Raw genomic sequence first — 20,412 nt, 5'->3', positions numbered from 1 at the left:
AATTATATCTAGCTTTCGTTGACAAAAAATGTTGTACAAAGAGATTATAGTGAGTAGAATGTTTATGTATAAAACTTCTTCTTAGGTTTTAATATACTAAATAGTTTCACTAGACTTATATTGACCGGGATATAGACCGTGATTACCTTTTGTCACCCGTGAACATGATGCATGTAACTGCGTCGAAATATCGGGAGCTCACAAATAATACAAAAGGTAATCACGGTCTATATCCCGGTCAATATAAGTCTAGTGAAACTAACCGTGAATCATTCAAAACTCTAATTACTAAATAGTTTGTCTATTTAACTTATACATTGATCTCTTCTTGCCTTTTTTTATGTGAATAATTACTTATTCTTACCTATATACACAAAATGATACAAAGTAAAGTGTGTTTATTTCTAAACAAGGTAATTTAATTACTTAAATAACCAGTACGGATATGATGGTCGTTCTTGTCTACGTGACAGCGCGATAAAACGGTGTCCGTCACTTTCTATCCCACGGTGTTAAAAATGACATTTATTTTATCATGTGAATAAAGCCATCCATAATATGCCTGCAAATTGACTTAGTTTTAACATAGTTTCACCCACATGCCTGTGAGCACGAATGCAATTGAGCTAACGTTATTGAATTCACGTTTTAAATTGAGAACGAACGTTCACTTGAATGAGCCAATCAGCGACGTCCGATTTTCAAAACTTGTTTAGAGCTCTGTTATTGGCTGGAATTTTAATTAGAAGTTTAGAAGACCGATCACGTAGAAAAGACGGTAGAAATCCGAATAATTAAACTAATTTAGCTTAAGGATGTGATTTGAGAGAAACGGAATAAATAACACGCGCGTTCTGACAGACTAATTAACAGGACAATGGAAACGTTTTAAATAGGTTATTTTTCTAATATTTGTTCGTACAAGGGTTTCCGGCAAGCTCGGTTCTCCATACAAGCGTAATTCCGCTCTCATTTTAAAACGACTAGCTAGATTGCTCTGAAACTTGGTACTTACAATAGGATAAGGTATAATAATATATATCTATGTCTGTGTTCATCAGATACCATAGTTAAATAAATTAATTAAAAAATTAAAAACACGACTGCGGAATTTTAAGCGAACTGAAAAGCTAAAAATAATTTTGATGTTACTTACATAACTTTATAAATTTAAATTGGAATATAAATGTACATTTACGGTCATTTATAGTTAATACAAAGGTTTATGCACATTTATGACGTGACTGTCCCTGTGTATTTTATTTCGATTGCAGTCGGGGGACCTTTTGAATGGGAAAATGCACTACATCAAGGTCCCCCGACTGCAATCGAAATAAAATACACAGAGACAGTCACGTCATAAATGTGCATAAACCTTTGTATTAACTATAAATGACCGTAAATGTACATTTATATTCCAATTGAAATTTATAAAGTTATGTAAGTAACATCAAAATTATTTTTAGCTTTTCAGTTCGCTTAAAATTCCGCAGTCGTGTTTTTAATTTTTTAATTAATTTATTTTATTTTATTCATTTTAGTGACAAAACGAACTAAAACTATGATTTATAAAAAATTCCAGGCAATTTTTAAATGTGGATATTAAATTTGACCTTTTAATTAGCTCAACGTTCCGGAATCGAAATATATACGGTCATCTTTTCTGTGGGCAATATGTTCACGGTTTGGGACATTTCACATCTTTATCTTTACATAAGTACAGCTTTTAAGAAGTAGTAGTAGTTTTGAATGTTAGAGGCTCAAGATCAGGAAAGACTCATAGTCTCATAAATTTAATTTTTACTAAAAAAGATTTTTATTAAATTATCTTTGACCGCTTTGACGCGACTTTGGTACGGCCCACGCATGGCCTTCGGCAAAATAGCAGGTTGATAGAGTTAGACAAAGATAAGTATGCAGCGATTTTGATTGTCCAGACTGTGCAAGTATTATTTTAAATGGGAAATTTCTATGAAATTATGACGTATAATTAACACTTGCATACTTGCACAAGTCAGAAGCTCAGCGTAGTGCCGAAGGCCCAAAACTTCCAAGAGAGACGCGCTTCTATGAAAAGCCTAAGGCCAAGCTGCAGGAGGTTAGTGCTGAAACACAAAACCATTGTACAAGTATAGAAATGCGTAAGACTTATAACTATGCAAAGGCCGAAGGCCGAGCTCCACGAGTCCCGCAGCTCGGTCTTTAAGCGCGCCTTCGTTATTAAGATACTAGGGGAAATTGCAGGAAGCGTGTACCTCTTGGACACTCCGGGCCTTCGGCCCTAGGTGGAGCGCGGCCTACGGCCCTCGCAGTTAGACACTTGTAACATTGTTCTGTGTTTGAATACTAAAAGTGCGCTACTCTCGAACACGAACGCTTCGGGCCTGCGGCCTTCGCATTTAGATACTTGTACTATAATAATGTTCTATGTCTGAATACTAAATAAAAGAAAGGCGCGTCTTTCTCGCACTCTTCGGGCGTTCGGCTATGTGCGTAGGATAAATTACAGCAAGCTTGTATAGTCAAGTGGGTTAACTGGGGACAGGTGGGATAACATTACTAACTTACTTACTACTTGCTTGGTTGGCGCGATGACCCAAAATGAGTCTTGGCCTCCGACACAAGAGCAAGCTATTTTTGCCCTGTCCTGTGCGGATTCACGCCAGCTTTCACTGACGTCGAGCTATAACATTAGAGTAAGGAAATATGTCCCAATTATAGTTTACTTTTACATTCTTTGAGTCATGTTTTAACAGTCTCAGGGTAGATTTTTTTATCTAATTCAATTAGAACATATTAATATTGTCTTCGGTTACCGCGATGGTTACTCATGAAATAAAATTATGAAAACGGATTATATCATATATTAAAAAAAATCTACAATAGTTACCCGTTACCCCATCTGTCCTCAGTTACCCTACTTGACGGTACCTGTCGGACGCTCCAGGCTTTCGGCTCTACGTGGAGCTCGGCTTTCGCATTTAGACAATTTTACTATTGTTGTGTTTGAGCACTACACTTGGTTTTCGGCCTTTGCAATTCAGATACTAGGGGCAAGTTGCGGAAAACGCGCACTCCGGCCCTACGGGGATTTCAAACTTCGGCCTTTGAATTTAAACATCAAATTATTAAAGGCTACATCCAATCTCTCGGACGCTTCGGCACTTTTATTAAGTCCTTAGATTAATACACAGTCGACTTCATGTCGCGAGCTTTCTACAATACATGTTAAATCAACATACACATAGTATAAACATTGTGACTTAAACACTTTTCACAATCATGAAAATTCGGTTAGTACTAAAGCTAATATGAAATGGAGTTAGTAGGTTTTCTGTGGTACCTATGTGGCACCTATGCACGAGTTCAAACAAAATCTGTTTTTTTTTTCCTTTACAACCGGGTTAAATCAGTAGACAAGTAAAAATTTATAAGTAATACGAATATCATTGTTTAAATCGAAGTTCACACAAATTTTAGATTTCAAATATTTCAATAGCGCGATTTTAAAATCTTATTGTTTAGTTTCAAAATTTACATTATACCATATTATCTTTTTATGTACGTATATTTTTATGATCAGCGGTAGAATTCTTTTAAATTTAAGACGTCACTAAATAAGATAGAAGGATTTAATTTCTTAACATATTTTAAAAATCCTTATTGTACTAAAGTTATATGTCAAACGCATATGTTGCATATATATTTCGAATCGTCTCTCAAAGCTCTTCATTTTGATACCCCACTCGATAAGTTTGCAAGATTTTTTTTTCCAAATGTCGCGCGTTATTGTGTATTACGTCCGCCATGTTGTTTTTATAATGACGTCACATAGCCTATGTCACCCGGGATGACGTAAGGATTCTAATGATATATCATACATCTAAATCGGTTAAGGCATTCAGAAGTTATGGTGGAATAAAGAAACTCACATACATATATATATACATACAAACATGAACGCTGAAAACATTACACTCTTTTTTTTTGGGCAGTCGTGTAAAAAATACAGCGAATTTAAGTTTTTCATACGAAACTTGTTTTTGCTCTATTTTGTTTGTTTTATAAACTTGAGTTATATAACCTAATTTCAGACTTAGATATACCTCATGTCATTGTATGTCTGCAAAGTTTCATTACAATCTAACACGTAGTTTTAAAATGAGATTTTTTTTCTCCTATAAAGGTCGATTTTTAGGATTCCGTACCCAAAGGGTAAAAACGGGACCCTATTACTAAAACTCCGCTGTCCGTCTGTCTGTCACCAGGCTTTATCTCATGAACCGTGATAGCTAGACAGTTGAAATTTTCACAGATGATGTATTTCAGTTGCCGCTACAACAACAAATAGGTACAGTCGCCATCAGATATATCGGAGCGGCCAAGGCGCTCACAAATATCTGAACACGCCTCTATTGTCAAGGCGTTAGAGTGCATGTTCAGATATTTTTGAGCACCTTGGCCGCTCCGATATATCTGATGGCGACTGTACTAAAAAGTACGGAACCCTGGATGGGTGAGTCCGACTCGCACTTGCCCGGTTTTTTCAATTTCGAGTAGAAACGACTACTAGATTCTGAGTAGAAATAACACAAAAAATCCCAAACATAAAGAAAGGTAGATTTCCCACTTGATAAATTACAATCTAGCTTTCATTACAAAAGTTACTATTAAATTTAAACTAGAAAGTTAAACTTTGATCTAATGAAAGACACAACAAGGGCGCTTCAGCGAAATCTTAAAAGTTAAATAGCTCTTTTAACTTTAGATTAAACTAAACAGGGCCGGTGATTGCGGTGGCCGTTAATTTAAGTGTCGGCCATCGAAGTTATAATGGGGTCTTGTGAACATCTTATCTTATAGAAGGGAAATTCGGTGGCTATATTTAGGGTTCCGTGGAGTTAGGGCACGTTCGTCACCATCTGTCAATAGTTTTGGAAGGTCAGTTTCTAACAGAATAAAGGATGTCCGGTTCTGGGCCGAAGCATTCGACTTTTCGTATCGACAAGTCAAAATTCCTAAAAACCCACACATACACAATTATTCGTTTTCTATAACGGGTTATCACGTGACGCTCTCTATAGAAAATTGAAGTGTCGGACGCCTCGAGTCGAGTCTGTCTGTCTGTCTGTCTGCTTTGCATTAATTTATATCAATTCGTGCGACCGACCCGTGTGTTTTATATTTTATGCATTATACCTCTATCATATCTCCCCGAGATTGAAGGTATAACGGTATTTTTTCCTACACATTTAAAATGTACTTACTGAAATACTTTTTAAGCCTCTTTGATTCGGGTCACAATGTGCTGGACTTCTCCCTACTCACCCATTTGGATTGATCATCCTGTATTTTCTATAAAAAGGGACCTTTATACTCGTATGTCGATGGCGCTTACGCCATTAACGTGGCCACCCCGCCACGGCGGAAGCCGTCCCAATTTCAATTTAAGGAGTATTATATTTACTCGTGAATATTATGTTAGATTAAGTGAGGCAAGTAGCCTCACTTAATTTAAAATACAGGTAGAAAATATCCTTACCCCCATGGCCCACTTTTTCCTAGTAGGTAAAGCAAAAAAAGCAATAGGTAATTAAACAAAAACAAACACACGAGTTCCCGAAAGTTAACGATAGAGGAGGCTGTTTTACCAGTGGCGCCATTTAATTTGAAGTTGTACACTACAATATTTTCTCAAATTTGGGATTTTTTTATTTTACTCAGAATCACGCTCAAGGCTCTTTTAATCTTTAAGCTAGTCCAAGACGGACATATAATTTTGTATGCGGACGATACTGTAGTTTTGTTCGTTGATCAGAACTGGGAAACGGCCTTTGACGCTGCTGAGAGGGGCCTTTACAGGATCAGTTTGTGGCTGAAAGATAATCTACTTACGCTAAACAAAGAAAAATGTAACTACATATGCTTCTCAAAAAATTCTAGAACACAACCTCAAAAAAATCTTAACCTAAAAATTCACGGATGTAACTATTCAAATAACACTACTTGCCACTGCACACCTCTAAATAAAGTAGCATCTACGAAATACCTAGGGATCATCATCGATCAACGACTATCTTGGCACGAACATATAGAATACATAACTGCCCGCATAAGAAAACTAGTATGGTTATTTAAAATCTTAAGACATGTAGCCGATACAACTCTTTTACAACAAATATATACAACGCTAGCGCAATCTATAATGTCGTACTGCATACCAGTTTGGGGAGCCGCAGACAAAACTAAATACCTGGAAGTAGAGAGAGGGCAGAGGTACTTACTAAAAACTATGTACTTCAAGCCTCGAAGATACCCCACTACAGAACTGTACGCACACTGTAAGGCACTTAGTATGCGTAAATTGTACATAACCTCTGCGACCTTAAAACTCCACAGCTCTACACCGCTTAATCTCAATTTACTAACCCAAAGAAGGAATCACAGAGTTGTACCTGAGACCAGATGTAAATCAGCCTTTGCAAGGAGGCAATACGAGGTTCAATCTGCAGTCATATATAACATGATAAATAAGGAACTTAATATACACTCGCTAAATAACTATGAATGTAAAAAAAGCAATAATTAAATGGTTAAGTGCTCTTGACTATAAAGCTACTGAAGATATAATTCGTAAATAAAAGCTTAAAATAAAACGACACACACACACACACACACACACACACACACACACACACACACACACACACACACACACACACACACACACACACACACACACACACACACACACACACACACACACACACACACACACACACACACACACACACACACACGCACGCGCGCGCGCGCGCATGCACTCACACGATGATTAAGATAGATATGTAAGAATAATTTTAGCTATGTAAATATGTAAAATTAATAAATGTAAATGTAGTCGTTAATTTGGCAAACTAGATAATTCATTATAAATTTATAATGTTATTTATTTACTTCTCTTAGTATAGATTTAAAAAAAAATGTAATTCTGGAAGAGCGAGGTCTCCTGATACAGGTACTTCATACCTAATAGGAGGACTCGACCACTATGTATTTACCAACTAAGATTGAAATGAAATAAATTATTATCTTATCTTATCTTATCTTATCTTAATCTTATAATGGGAGAAAAAAAGTGTCCCAAAAATTTATATATACTTTTCGATCCCTCCATTTCGTTACCGTCATACAAAGTCTATGAAAAATGGTAACGGAATGAAAAGAAATCTTAGGAAACTTTTTCTTTTATTAGAATCGAAATAACATAAAAAATATCTAAATTAAAGTTCATAAACATGTATAATTTTATTTTTTTCACCTTATTGCAATGGATTAAGCTTAAAATAAAATGGCTCGGTAACATAGTTTTCGCTTGTAAGTATCAAAATTGTGGAAATTTTTGTTTCTCTGATGCGTTTTATTATCGAGAACCAAAAAGACAAAGTGTTCTGACAAGAACCTGTCACAGGACCCAATTTTCAGAGAATTTCCAACTGCCATTTAAACTTGAATGAAGCTAAGCAGTCTCCGAAGGGGTTTCACGGGTTATTAAGTGGGATTGCCATTTTTCACGTCTCCCGTATCTTGTGACCCAGTTGGGTGTCAATTTGAGATGATGACAAAAATAGGCTCTCCCGTTTAATTTGAATAAATAATCATCTAGTATTAGAATATAATTTAAGGAAATTAAACTGATTATTTTGAACAAATAAATAATATGTTGTTTCTTATCTAAACACATGCTCATTATTGTGTAGATTTTTAGAAAGGTTCTCTGTAAGAAATCGCTTTTTAGTGACAGCAATGTTTGTTGCCTTTTCCCTTCATAAATTGTTTGCACGGCTCTGTGTCTTTTTATTGAATAATGCAGTAAAGAATATTGCATCTAACTAGTTAGCTTATTACCGGCAAATAAACTAACAAACTTTTATAAACGAAAAACTACTTATCTCAACAATGTTTAATATAGCCGTACAATAATAAAGAAATGTGCATTTTTAAATCTATGTAAATTGTTCAAAACTCCTCATACCGAGGAGTTTTGAACAATTTACAAGAATAACTTGTAAAAAACTTCGCAATTTTGGAAAATTTTTGGCACATCGCGGTTTCCTTGACGTCTATTAGTTTCATACCTTAACCTTTCATATGTGTGTTTTGATCAAAAATTGTAGGTTCAAAACTCGGTTGTCTTGTATACAGCAGAAAATATCGTTCTCGAAAATAACTCTAACAGCTGACAAAAAATTCGCTCAGGACCCTTATCATACACAGACAAGAGGTTAACTCTATCTTTTACCTTTCAGAACGCCTCAACGTCCTCTACGAGCGAAACTGGACCCGACTAGTCCACGAGCAGCTACGCAAGTTCGAGTCATCCATCGTGGCGGCAGCACGGCAGGCGCCCGACGTGCAGCCTCAGGAGCTGGCGCTGGATTCCAAATGGACGTTCTCTGGCGCACTCATATACTGCATCACATTGATCACAACTATAGGTCAGTCATCATCTTGATACCTTGCTTCAGGAGCTTGAAGCGACAATCTGGCTGAATGCTTCTCCTAAATGCAGGCTCTAAAAGACGGTGGGTACACTATTATTACACTTATCAAAGAATCAGTAGGTATAACGAGAGGTACAATCCTTGGACATAAAGGCACGACGTGATAGAAAGAAAAAGTTAACATCATTTATAGTTTTTCCATGCCCGTAACTGGACATGACTAGTTCACGAGCAGCTACGCAAGTTAGAGTCATCCATCGTGGCGGCAGCACGGCAGGCGTCCGACGTGCAGCCTCAGGAGCTGGCGCTGGATTTCAAATGGACGTTCTCTGGCGCACTCATATACTGCATCACATTAATTACCACTATAGGTCAGTCATCTTGATATCTTGATTCAGGAGTTGGGAGTAAGCAACAATGTGACTGAATGATGCGCCCAAATGCAAGCTCTAAAAGGCGATCTACTTGTGTTTGTTCAATGAGTTTGAAAAACGAAATTTCTATTAAAATACTAATTTATAACAGGTTCAAGTTTGCTGATTTAATTAGCTAGTCAACAAAACTTAACATCAATCAAAGTAATTTGACAGAGCAATAAAGCTTTTAAGTTGGCTAACCTAAAATTATTGTGGCAAGTAATATTATCGTAGAATAAACTTGCTCAATAAATCACTGTCTCATAAATGTTGTGACAGCGGAATAAGCTAAATATAGAAGCAAATTTATCAACAATTCAGAATACCATTGAATTTATACGTTTTTAGAAGAACTTTAGCTGCATCTTGTCCTACTTTCCTCTCTTATTTACGTCCCATACGATAACACAATTTGGTAATTATTACAGCAATTTACTACGATTCTCATTTTTTCGAAACCATTGCTTAACGCCTTTAGGCCGCGGATTGGGCGAAAGCGGCCTACGGCGAGCGACAAATCAAGGCCGTTCATACATTCGGTCGATGGGGGGGGTAGAAAATGTAAAGGTACCTTTTCCTAACCAGTGAAACACTAAAAGAAAGTTTCTTTCCAGGTTACGGCAATGTATCTCCTCGAACAGCGGCCGGCAGGGCAGCTACTGTAGCATACGCGGCTGCTGGTGTACCGTTGACGCTGGCTTGCTTGGCGGGCTTGGGCGCGTCGCTGGCACGGCTGGCAAGAGCTGGATGGCTAAGTGCCACTAAGAAGAAAGTGCCGAATACGTGGAGAAAAGAAGGAGAGGTGAGGTTGACATGCGAACGACTAGTGTTACGATACGTATTTTAATTATACAAGTCTGCAGCCTGACAGTTCTTTAATTATTGTCAGATGGAGAACCACTTCCAACTCCACGAACAGCAACGGTTACTACCGCAACCTGCGGAGAACAACCAGTACACGTCGTTCCCTCCTCGGCGGCCTGGAACCGTCCGGGCTAGAGCTGGAGAGAGGGGACAGTATTCCCAGGTGTTCGAGAGAGCGCCGCCCAGCCCTAAGTCTGCCACGCTAGGCCGTACCAAGCGCAGTGCCTTGGCTGATGGTGAGTACCTATATACACCTGTTGCACGCATGCATGACGAAATTCTGGAGAAATTAATAGTGGAAGCAGGTGGTTTTCAACCATGGTCCGAATTGAAGGAGGTCTTTTAAGTTTTGCTTCCCTAGTTGTAAGAGATGTGATGGACAAACACGATGGAGGATTATACAGATACACGCCAAATGTAGACGCCAAATCCAATAGATGATTACGATCCTCAGTCAATAGGGAATGACTATTACCTATAGAAAAAGGAAAAGACAGAGATACCCCATTCTCCATTTAAAATTATTGGAATAGCTAAATCTATTACCATATAACTTGCATATGTGACGTTTTCAATCAAAAGGTACCACATTGTCGCTTACCATAAGAACGAAAATTGTATACGAAACACCTGCTAGAGCGTCCTTATGGCAAGCGACATTGTGGTATCTTTTGCTTGAAAACGACACATATAGCTTCTAACAGACTAATTAGGTACTCGTATCTTTCCACAGAACCTCACACATCATCAGCATTACAAACACAAACGCTAGATCGCAAACGGACAATGGGCAGCATGAAGTGCCTGGCAACAGTTCACGGACACAGTCCAGGGCGAGGCCGGGGTCGGACTATACAGAGGCCGAGAGGGGCCGTCATTGAACAGCTGATAGCTGAGGAGTGTGGTGATCTGCCGATGAACAGGAGCCAGGAGGATTTGGAGGACTCGGAAGATCCTGATGAGTCGTGAGTATTATAACATTTAATATTAAATGCCTACTATTGACTATTTACGCTTTCAAAACTCCATTGGTATTGAAATACAAAACCACAGCAAAAACAGTCAAACTGGAGACAAATGAGCACAAACTTTAAATCATGAACGAACGAAAGCACTTTTTTCTCATAGTATGTTCACTTCCATTTATAATCATATTCTTTATTTTTATTGATCATACATTGTCATAGATGCTACACTATATTAACCCCTTTGAGCTAAAGTTTATTAGTTATGTAATTTCTCTTCCTATTTCAAATAGTTAATTCTTTCTGTGAAGTCCGAAATGAGCCCCGGGTGTGATTTCTAATTCCAGAATATGCCCCCACGACACCCCATCACGAGTGCCTTTGATCTGGAAGGACGACAAATCCAAAAGCTGTGCCGTCCCAAGCAGCAGCGCCAGCGTTCAGCACATCAACCACGGGATCGAGCACTGCCACGTCCCCGTCAGCATAGTGCTCTTCCTCCTACTAGCATACATCTGTGTTGGGGCTGCCATCTTCTCCGCTTGGGAAAACTGGAGCTTCCTCGACGCTGCGTACTTCTGTTTTATAGCTCTAGCCACCATCGGCTTCGGAGACTTCGTCCCAACAAGTTTCCTAACAGCCAAGCACACAACAGAAAATTCTAAAAGCGAATACATACAGATGATCGCCTGCTGTGCGTACCTAGTTTTTGGACTCATACTCATAGCGATGTCCTTTAGTCTTCTACAAGATGAAGTTGTAGCTCGGTGTTCACAAATAGCAAATAGTCTAGGTTTATCGAGACAATGACAGTACGAGAAGAGCGATTGTAGCTCCACAGATAACCATCTTAGAATGTTATGATCGTTCATGTGAGGAGGAATTAAGTTAGGGTCCAAATTATATTTACTTTCTTTATTGGATCCGTTTTCTGTACTTTTATCATTAAAACATTGTATGCGTATCTAAATTACAATGAAAGGTAAAATATTTTTCTCATATCTGTCTACATGTAACGCTGAAATTATTTAAAAATTCGAAACTTTTTACGGAATTTGTACTCAAAAAATTAAAATGGTGTCGGTGGTGTAAATAATGTAAAAACTATTTATAAAAGCAAGGCTGAAATTGTAATGAAACAATAAAATTGTGTTGAACAGTGTGTGCGTTTTATTTAATAATATTCTTCACTGCATGTGATTAAGGATGACTCACGTTAGACCGGGCCGTGTCCGGGCCGAAGCGTCCGGCGCTTAATTTTCTATGACATGACAGGTGGTCACGTGGTGCTTTCCATAGAAAACGAAGCGCCGGAAGCTCCGGCCCGGACACGGCCCGGTCTAACGTGAGTCATCCTTTAAGGGTCACACGAGCCTAGCCGCCGCCGTTTCGCTCTTATTAAACTTGGCAGGCACATTGAAAGTAACATATTTGTCTGTCTAATACATATACTTAGGATTTCGTTGGTAGAAATTTGTAATTGTAATACAAATAAACTTCTACTTGCTCTATTTTCTTTATATTACAATTGATGAATGTTCATGTCATATTTCACATTATTTCACCGTAGGTATCGTTTTATAATGAGCATAACTTCGATTGTATAGAAGCGGCTTTTTTCTTCGTGAGACTAAAAAACGAAGAAGTGACAACGAATAACACACTATTGGGTACACCTTTTTGGGATAAATTTATATCGAAATACTTACATTATTGTGTGCTTATGTGTGTAAGATACTTAAAGGTATTTTTGCCCGAGCCTAGATATGCGGATAAACAGAGGCGCATTGCGTGAAATATTCCCTGATGGGACCGTGAAATATGCGGCAAAGGAAGGGATTAGAGAAGGGGTTCGGTCACAGCGGATATCTTTTGGAATAGTACGTTCATTGCAAATAATATCACATTTCAAAGATTCTATATTCAATGAAATTAGTGAAAAAAAACCAATTTTATAGAGATCAAATACTTTGCATACACGTCGCTGGAATGCAGTGCAAGGAGCATTGGCACATAAAAAAACATGTAAAAGAAATAAGTATAAATAAATTTCGCGTCTACACTTTTTAAGGAATTATTTAAAAGAATAGTAGACGTCACAGGTGATCTTAGAGCTGGCAGCTTCCTCGCACAAAGAGTAAGCATTGCGATACAGCGAGGAAATGCTGCCAGCATCAACGACACCATGCCGCAAGGGAATAGTTTTTTGTTTTAAGCTTAGTTTTATTTATTTTTAGTTTTAGCTTTTAAGTTTTATATGTCAGCTATTTACAGAGAAATAATAAAATGAAACATCACATCGTCCGGTGACAACCAAAACTTACTAATTACTACCACAAGTTAATAGCCAAAATAAACCATATTAATACCTAAATAAGGTTGATTTTTGTTAAATATTTTTTTAGTAATTAGTGAGTTTTGATTGTCACCTGACCACATTGTCAATGATCGCCTAAGGACCCTTAAATATTCTTAGTCCAAATTCGTAGCGAAATTATTTAGCTACCTATCTATGAATTTAAAAATATAATTTCCCATCTGCTAAGTTGTTAACTTGTCACCTTGCAAATAAGGTTAGAGAATTATAATTTTATAGTATCTATCACCGGCCGGAAAAAAGCGCGTAATGTCAAGATGGACTATAAATATCTGACGTTAATAAGTAAAGACTTTCTACTAGCATTTTAGTGTTTGTATCTTCTACAATCGCACAAAATATTCCAAAATTCTTCAATATAAAATTTATCTTACTGTTCTAAATCTAACTGCTAAGACACGATGGCCAACGTGAGCACTATGAGCAGTGAATTAAAGGAACAGGCTAGAACATGGGTCACCCATTACAAGCGTTGTTTTACCGATCCTGTCGGGATCGAAATGCGATCCCTCCAGGGACTACAGGACAGGTGCTTGTTAATTGCTTCTTATTTTATTTATCAAAAAAGATTTCCTTTTTTACAAAATAAATGTTTAAAGAATTAAATTATCCATTATTTCTATCGTAAACTGTAAGTATTTAATTGGAGATGGATAGGTCGCTATATTAGCCAATGAAGTGAATAATTAATACAGTCATCGCTTCCAAGAAACACTTACGGAGACTGACTGTCGTCAAAGCAAACCTACGAGCAGTAAAGTTAGACTGAGCTGGAGCGAGGCAAGATTTTGTAGGAGAGAATTTTCAGGTGCCTTATATAAAACCACAACAAAGGACTCCCGCTAAAACGGTCTGGGTCCGGGCCGAATCGTCCAATATTCGTTTTCTATGACGGTTGATTGGTGATCACGTGATACTTTCTATAGAAAATAATAAACGATAATTACAACAGTAAATCTATAGGTTAATTATTGTTAGCGACGCTCTAACACGACAGTAGATGATTCTAAGTTAATTTAAATCGAATAGTTTAAGATTGTATTCTTAATAAAGATTTTATCGTTTAGGTAGGCAAATTCGCTCTAGATTGTTAATAGTTCGTAAGTAACATGTATATACGCGTTATTTTATAGCCTAGGATTAGTTATGTATCTAGGTTTCATTCGATTTCATAAGAAAAGGTCAAATTATTTCCCTTGAATTCCTAATCCCATAGTAAAAAGAGTGAGATAAAGCATTAGAAAGAGATTAAAATGTAGATTCGTTAATTGGCTCACGAATTATAGCCAATCATAAGAAAATGTAGACAAGGATAGGTAAGAATGAGCAGGACGCACGATCAACTTCTCATTGGTCACACAAAATCCGCCGAGCATTTCGATATCGCTCAGATTTTACTATGGAGTTAGTACGTTCGATCAAATATCACGTAAATTATAAATATCCGACCATAATAATGTATGTAGAAATCGTAGGGAATAATATCGTTTATCGATCAGTGCAGGTACTATTGTCATAGGCCTAGCCAAAGTATTGTATTCGGCCAGCGAAAGGGCAAAAAACCCGCGCTATTGTCCTCGACGCGAGCGGACAATAGCTCGTATTGTGTGAGTATTACCGAGCAGAACAGAAGAGATTCGCTAATCGAGAAGCCTAATGGTTTAGATGTTAGGATACATAAGTTTTAATTCGATAATTACGTGATTAATTAAGTAAACATAATGTAAGCGATAACGAGATAACTAAAATCGAGGCGATGACGGCCGGATAGCGTCATTAGCCAATCAGAGCCCTTCGAATCGAACGAATGGAAATCGATCTTATCTCCTTATCGTAGGAGCTTTCCTTTTCTTAAATTTTCGTATAAATACAGGGAAGGACGACTGGGAAAGCACAGTATCGGAAAAGCAGCTTCTACTATCAAAAAGTCCTCAAGAAAACCTGAAGAAGTTTAAAGTGCTCAGTCGTTCTACTCTCAGTTACCGTGTTAGGAGTATTTTTATACCTTGTACCGCGATTAATAAAAGTCAGTTTTTACAAGTGTCGTAATTAGTTTAATTCGAATTCGTGGATAGTTATCCTGGTCCTTCGAGGGTGAGTCGGCGTGGGAACGGACACGTCTCGGCAGTACGAGTGGCGGCGGCAGGGCGTGCCAGCGACCAGACTCTACAACTGAGCTCCGGAGGCTATAGTGCGTCGCGGACTGCATTAATTATAATCTGAAAGCTTAGATATATTATGTCTACGTTTCAATAGTCACAACCAGACATTGGTCTAACTATCAGTCCGCCGGACGATATCAGCCTGTCAGGGCCCACTGACTATCAGTGCGCCGGACGATATCGCCCTGTCAGTTAGAACAAAAATTTGACAGTTCTGAACAACTGACAGGCCGATATCGTCCGGCGGACTGATAATCAGTGGGCCCCTTGAATAAAAATTTGACAGTTCCGAACAACTGACAGGCCGATATCGTCGGGCGGACTGGTAATCAGTGGGCCCCTTTATAATAGAGCCGGGTCGGAATCTCGGTCGTAATAGTACACATAGCTTTATATTCATAGAGATTGAGAGACTGAGACCCTTTTTTGTCTTCGTTACCTTATCAAGTTAATTTAAATAAATAAATAAATATTATAGGACATTCTTACACAGATTGACTAAGTCCCACGATAAGCCCAAGGAGGCTTGTGTTATGGGTACTCAGACAACGATATATATAATATATAAATACTTAAATACATAGAAAACACCCATGACTCAGGAGCAAATATCTGTGCTCATCACACAAATAAATGCCCTTACCGGGATTCGAACCCAGGACCATCGGCTTCACAGGCAGGGTCACTACCCACTAGGCCAGACCGGTCGTCATTTATAATATTGTTATTGCATTAACATTAAATGTTTATTTTAAAATGAAAGTGAAATAGATAGCTACTAAAGAAAAAGTGTCCAAGTCCTCCAGTGGACCAAGCCGTAAAGACGCCACGATCACGACGATATGACATTTATTTGCAGTTTTTAATTTAATTGTTCGGATTAATCCCTGCAGCTTATTTTCGCCATCGCCCTACGCGACAACATTACCATCCTCACCACTTAGATGGTTGGCAGTCCTCAACTGTGCGTTTCTCTAGAAACTTCCTGCCTCGCACAGCTAAACTGTGGAATGAACTGTCGCCTGCGGTATTTCCGGACCGATATGACCTTCAAACCTTCAAGAAAAGAGCGTATTCCCATCTTAAAGGCCGGCAACGCACTTACAACCCCTCTGGTGTTGCGGGTGTCCATGGGCGGCGGTAATCGCTTACCATCAGGTGATCCGTCTGCTCGTTTGCCTCCTATTTCATAAAAAAAAAAACTAGCGACCCGCCCCGGCTTCGCACAGGTGCAATGCTGATGTAATATACATATAAACCTTCCTCTTGAATAACTCTATCTATTATAAAAACCGCATCAAAATCCGTTGAGTAGTTTTAAAGATCTAAGCATACATAGGGACAGACATCCATCCAGACAGCAGGAAGCGACTTTGTTTTATACTCGAATTTAAACCCACCATTTAGGAGTTTTAATTTGTTTTATACTATGTAGTGACGATAGTGAATTTGGTTAAAAGTAAACTTTAATAGCTATCAACAGAGTTGTAAAAACATAACAGCCATATAAGGCTGCGCATGCAGTAAAGGGTTAAGTAGGTAAGTTTAGGTTTAAGATAAAGTTAAGTTACATATCAAACGCTAACACAAACACAAAGGAGCCTCGTGTGCCAACAAACCACTGTGTGGTTTGGCAGAAGAAAATATGTATTTAGTTGTAAGATTTTTGAATAAACGTTTTATTTATTTATTTTATTTTATTTATAAAGCAGTGCGACTTCTTGAAAATTACAAATAAAATTATATATAAAATAATAAGATTTGTTCCTCAAATTGTATTTAATGTTATGTTAAGTATGTATAAATTCTGTTCTGGTAATTCGTGTTAAATATTCAGAAGGTAGGCAGGATGTCAAATTATTAACACGTTCGCCGCCGGCAATCTATTTTTGCATGCAAATTGAAACCGACACTCGGTTAAACTTCATTGATTTTCGAAACGAATTTTCACGCTTCTGAAACTGCGTGGGTACCTACTGTGTGTCAAACATTAAGATTTGGGTCAAAAACTTTTTAGTACATGAGTTAAAGTTATGCGACTTTCCTGTAGACATCATAAAATAAATTGATTTTGAAGCCTTCTTTTTGTACTTTTTTTTTATCGGCATATATAATATATGAAAATTGTCAGAATATTCTTTAATCTATGAAACTTTGCAGATATAGTTTGGCAGATATAGTACCACTGTATATATCTTGTATGTAAATAAATGTCTTTTCAATACTCCGTTTGGCAAGCCATTTCTGTCAATAGAAAAACGCGCCTATTTTAAAAATTGTAGGCACGGATGGATGTCCTCCAATAGAAAATTTGAATTTCAAGCCCTTTTCTACTGACAGTGGGTTTGCCAGATTATATAAATAGTAAATATATATAAAAGCTAATATATACATATAATTATAAAGTTTTGATTTATTTTATCAGAAAATTACTCTATTTTTTTAATGCTTTACAAAATTATTGTGAAAATATTAATAAAAATTCGTAATTTTTTTTTTGCACGACAAGGACGCACAGGTATTTTATACAGCAAATACCCTCGATAATTGTAATTATAGTTTACATGACATTGTACTTGACGGTTCCTGGCTTAAAGTCTTAAATAACATACAGTTAAGCGCATTTAAAGTTAAGTTAACAACCCACTTAAGTAACTCGCCACACGGCAGCCACCTAAATAGTAATATCATAGATATAAATAACTACGTAAGTTATATCTATCTTTGGTAATATTTATGAAATGGGTGTTTTCTAAAATAAATATTGAAAACCTCATTCTCCCAGATCCTGGTGTTTTTGGGTTCTTTCAACTCAGAATCACTAGCATTGTTCAATTATTCAATCCTGATAAAATTTTGTATACGCAAATACAAGCGAAAAAAATTCCCACTAAAACGTGACGTAACGTAATGAATAAGAATAATAATAAATTTATTGAGAATAATTAGAAAGTGGCATGCACAAAAGGGTGTCCGGTAAGCCCCAAACTAGGCTGAGCCTGTATCTTGGGACTCACCAAAACAAAAGGAGTATGTAACGGAACATTGGACAAATTAAATCTAGATAACTTAAAAATTATGTGTGAGGATGGGTGATAAGGTGATGAAGTTGTGCTTGTGAGGGTGTGTATGTGAATGTTAGTGTGTGTGTGAGTGTGTAAGGTGTAGTGTAGGAGAGCGAAGCGAGCGAGGCAGGACAAATAGAAGACAGACCTAGAAATAAGAATGTATTATATCTTCAGTATCATTGTAATGGAATGGACATTTTGGGACATCTTTTTTTAATGGCAGTATGGAGATTGCTGTTGATTCTGAGTAGAGCTGCTAGAGCTCAAGAATGTCCAGATTTGAAAGAATCAGGTTTTTAAATATTTATTTTAGAAAACGCCCAAATTAGTAAGCAACTAAAGTAAGGATGTTAAGCCCGAGGAATTGCGTACACCCGCCTGTTCCTATCTCTATCGCACGCACATAATTATTTAGCTGTCCTGCTCGCACAGTGTCATTGACCGCCGGCAGCATGGGCGAGACGGCAATATAATTACGCGCGTGCAATAGAGATAGGAACAGGTGCGCAATATAACAAAACTCCTCGTGATAAGCGTCCGTTCTTTAGCAAACGAAATACTTGATGGGAAGCAGTCATAAATTAATATTAAATATATATTTTTTTATTTAAAAACTGTAATAGATGTCATATATTAAAGAAAAAGTGACGAAGCCCTCCAGTGGTGGTGAAGGCCGGAAAAAAAAAAAAAAAAAAACAAAATATTTAATAAAATAATTTGATTTGTTCCCAAACTTGTTTATATATTTTTTATTTAAGATGTTGCCTATAATCCGACAAGAAATTAGAAAATAAATGATGGCGCCACTTCCCAACTGTCACATTTTTGACGTAAACTGCTTAAACATGGCAACAATTTAATATGGAAATTTGGTTCCATTTTATTTAATTTCTACTATTTTATGTCGCACTATAAATGCTGTAGAACTGTAAGAATTATATTCAAGTATCATAAAAACATTAATTCGTGACACGGATTTGATATTAGTAAGCCTTATTTTACCTTACGTCCAAAGTATTTAATTTCCGTCCCATTTTGTACCTTGTCACAGTTGCACCATATAACAAATAACTATTCCCGCTTTCAAAGGCAACTACACTTAAAACCTGACTTAGTGCATCAAAGTTCAGCACTGTTTATTAATACGTGGCTTAGAACGGCGTCGAAAGTTTTGGCTAAGAGCTAGCCCCGGAAAATATATGACAATGAGAGCAACGGAACTAAGGTCTGTTTTTTTAATCCGTAGACTAAAATGACGTTTCATGTGTATGAGATGACATTTCTTAGTACCACATGAAATATCATTTTAGTCTACGGAATAAAAAAACAGAATATAGTTAGTTTGCTACTACCTAAACAAAATGAATGAACCAAGAAAAGGCGGGGCGCTACCTTCCTTTTCTCGAACCGTTTCGTCTCATTTTCAAACCCTCACAGCTTCGTCGCAGATAACACCAGAGCAGAGCTTTAATTTACAGGATAAGATGTAGTTAAGAAACATGTATAAAATACATTAAGTTTCATTAATCTAATATTGTCTTCGGTTACCGCGATCGTTACTCATAAAAGTAGTAGTAATACTCAGTAGTAATTACTATATTGTACACAACACAGGTTTAAATAAAATTTACAGAAATAGAGGTACAAAGGCGAAATATATAAGGGATCTCTTCCAGCTAACCTTCAAGTAGATGAGGGGATAATTCAAATTAGACAAACTTACGGAATGCACAAAAACATTTTAAAAGTAAACTAAACAAATTTTCCAAAGTAAATAAATTACATAAATAACATAAAATACATACTAACGTACATAAATAAATACTAAACATAAATTACATTTAAAAAAATATCACAAGTGTCAACAAAAAATAATAGACATCAGTACTTAACCAAATCACACAAGAAAACGTCTAATCCGTGATGATACCCAAATTTCGGACAGTAGAGGAAAGGGATATTAATCCCATCAAACAAAATGTGAGGTACCATCATGTCCGAGAGTTTGTCTACATAGTAAGGACTGCCAATGACAATCGCCTGTGACTTCTGAGCA

The 20,412-nt window shown here is 37.1% G+C and overlaps 1 protein-coding gene and 1 long non-coding RNA gene across 3 annotated transcripts in view; one reads left to right on the top strand and one right to left on the bottom strand.

Annotated features, from left to right (window-relative positions):
- LOC134745932 (uncharacterized) overlaps window positions 1–11,910 on the top strand; it is a 234,868-nt gene extending 222,958 nt beyond the window's left edge. The window contains exons 2-6 of the mRNA XM_063680066.1: window positions 8,310–8,498; window positions 9,535–9,722; window positions 9,810–10,020; window positions 10,518–10,749; window positions 11,097–11,910. Of these exons, the coding sequence (XP_063536136.1) occupies window positions 8,310–8,498; window positions 9,535–9,722; window positions 9,810–10,020; window positions 10,518–10,749; window positions 11,097–11,559 (1,283 nt within the window). The 3' untranslated portion in view covers window positions 11,560–11,910. The remainder of the gene's footprint in view (window positions 1–8,309; window positions 8,499–9,534; window positions 9,723–9,809; window positions 10,021–10,517; window positions 10,750–11,096) is intronic.
- LOC134745964 (uncharacterized) overlaps window positions 1–20,412 on the bottom strand; it is a 123,942-nt gene that overhangs the window by 42,158 nt on the left and 61,372 nt on the right. The window lies entirely within an intron of this gene.

The sequence above is a fragment of the Cydia strobilella genome, chromosome 12, assembly GCF_947568885.1.
Source record: "Cydia strobilella chromosome 12, ilCydStro3.1, whole genome shotgun sequence".
Taxonomy (NCBI): Eukaryota; Metazoa; Arthropoda; class Insecta; order Lepidoptera; family Tortricidae; genus Cydia; species Cydia strobilella.
This window is presented reverse-complemented; position numbering and strand designations above follow the sequence as displayed.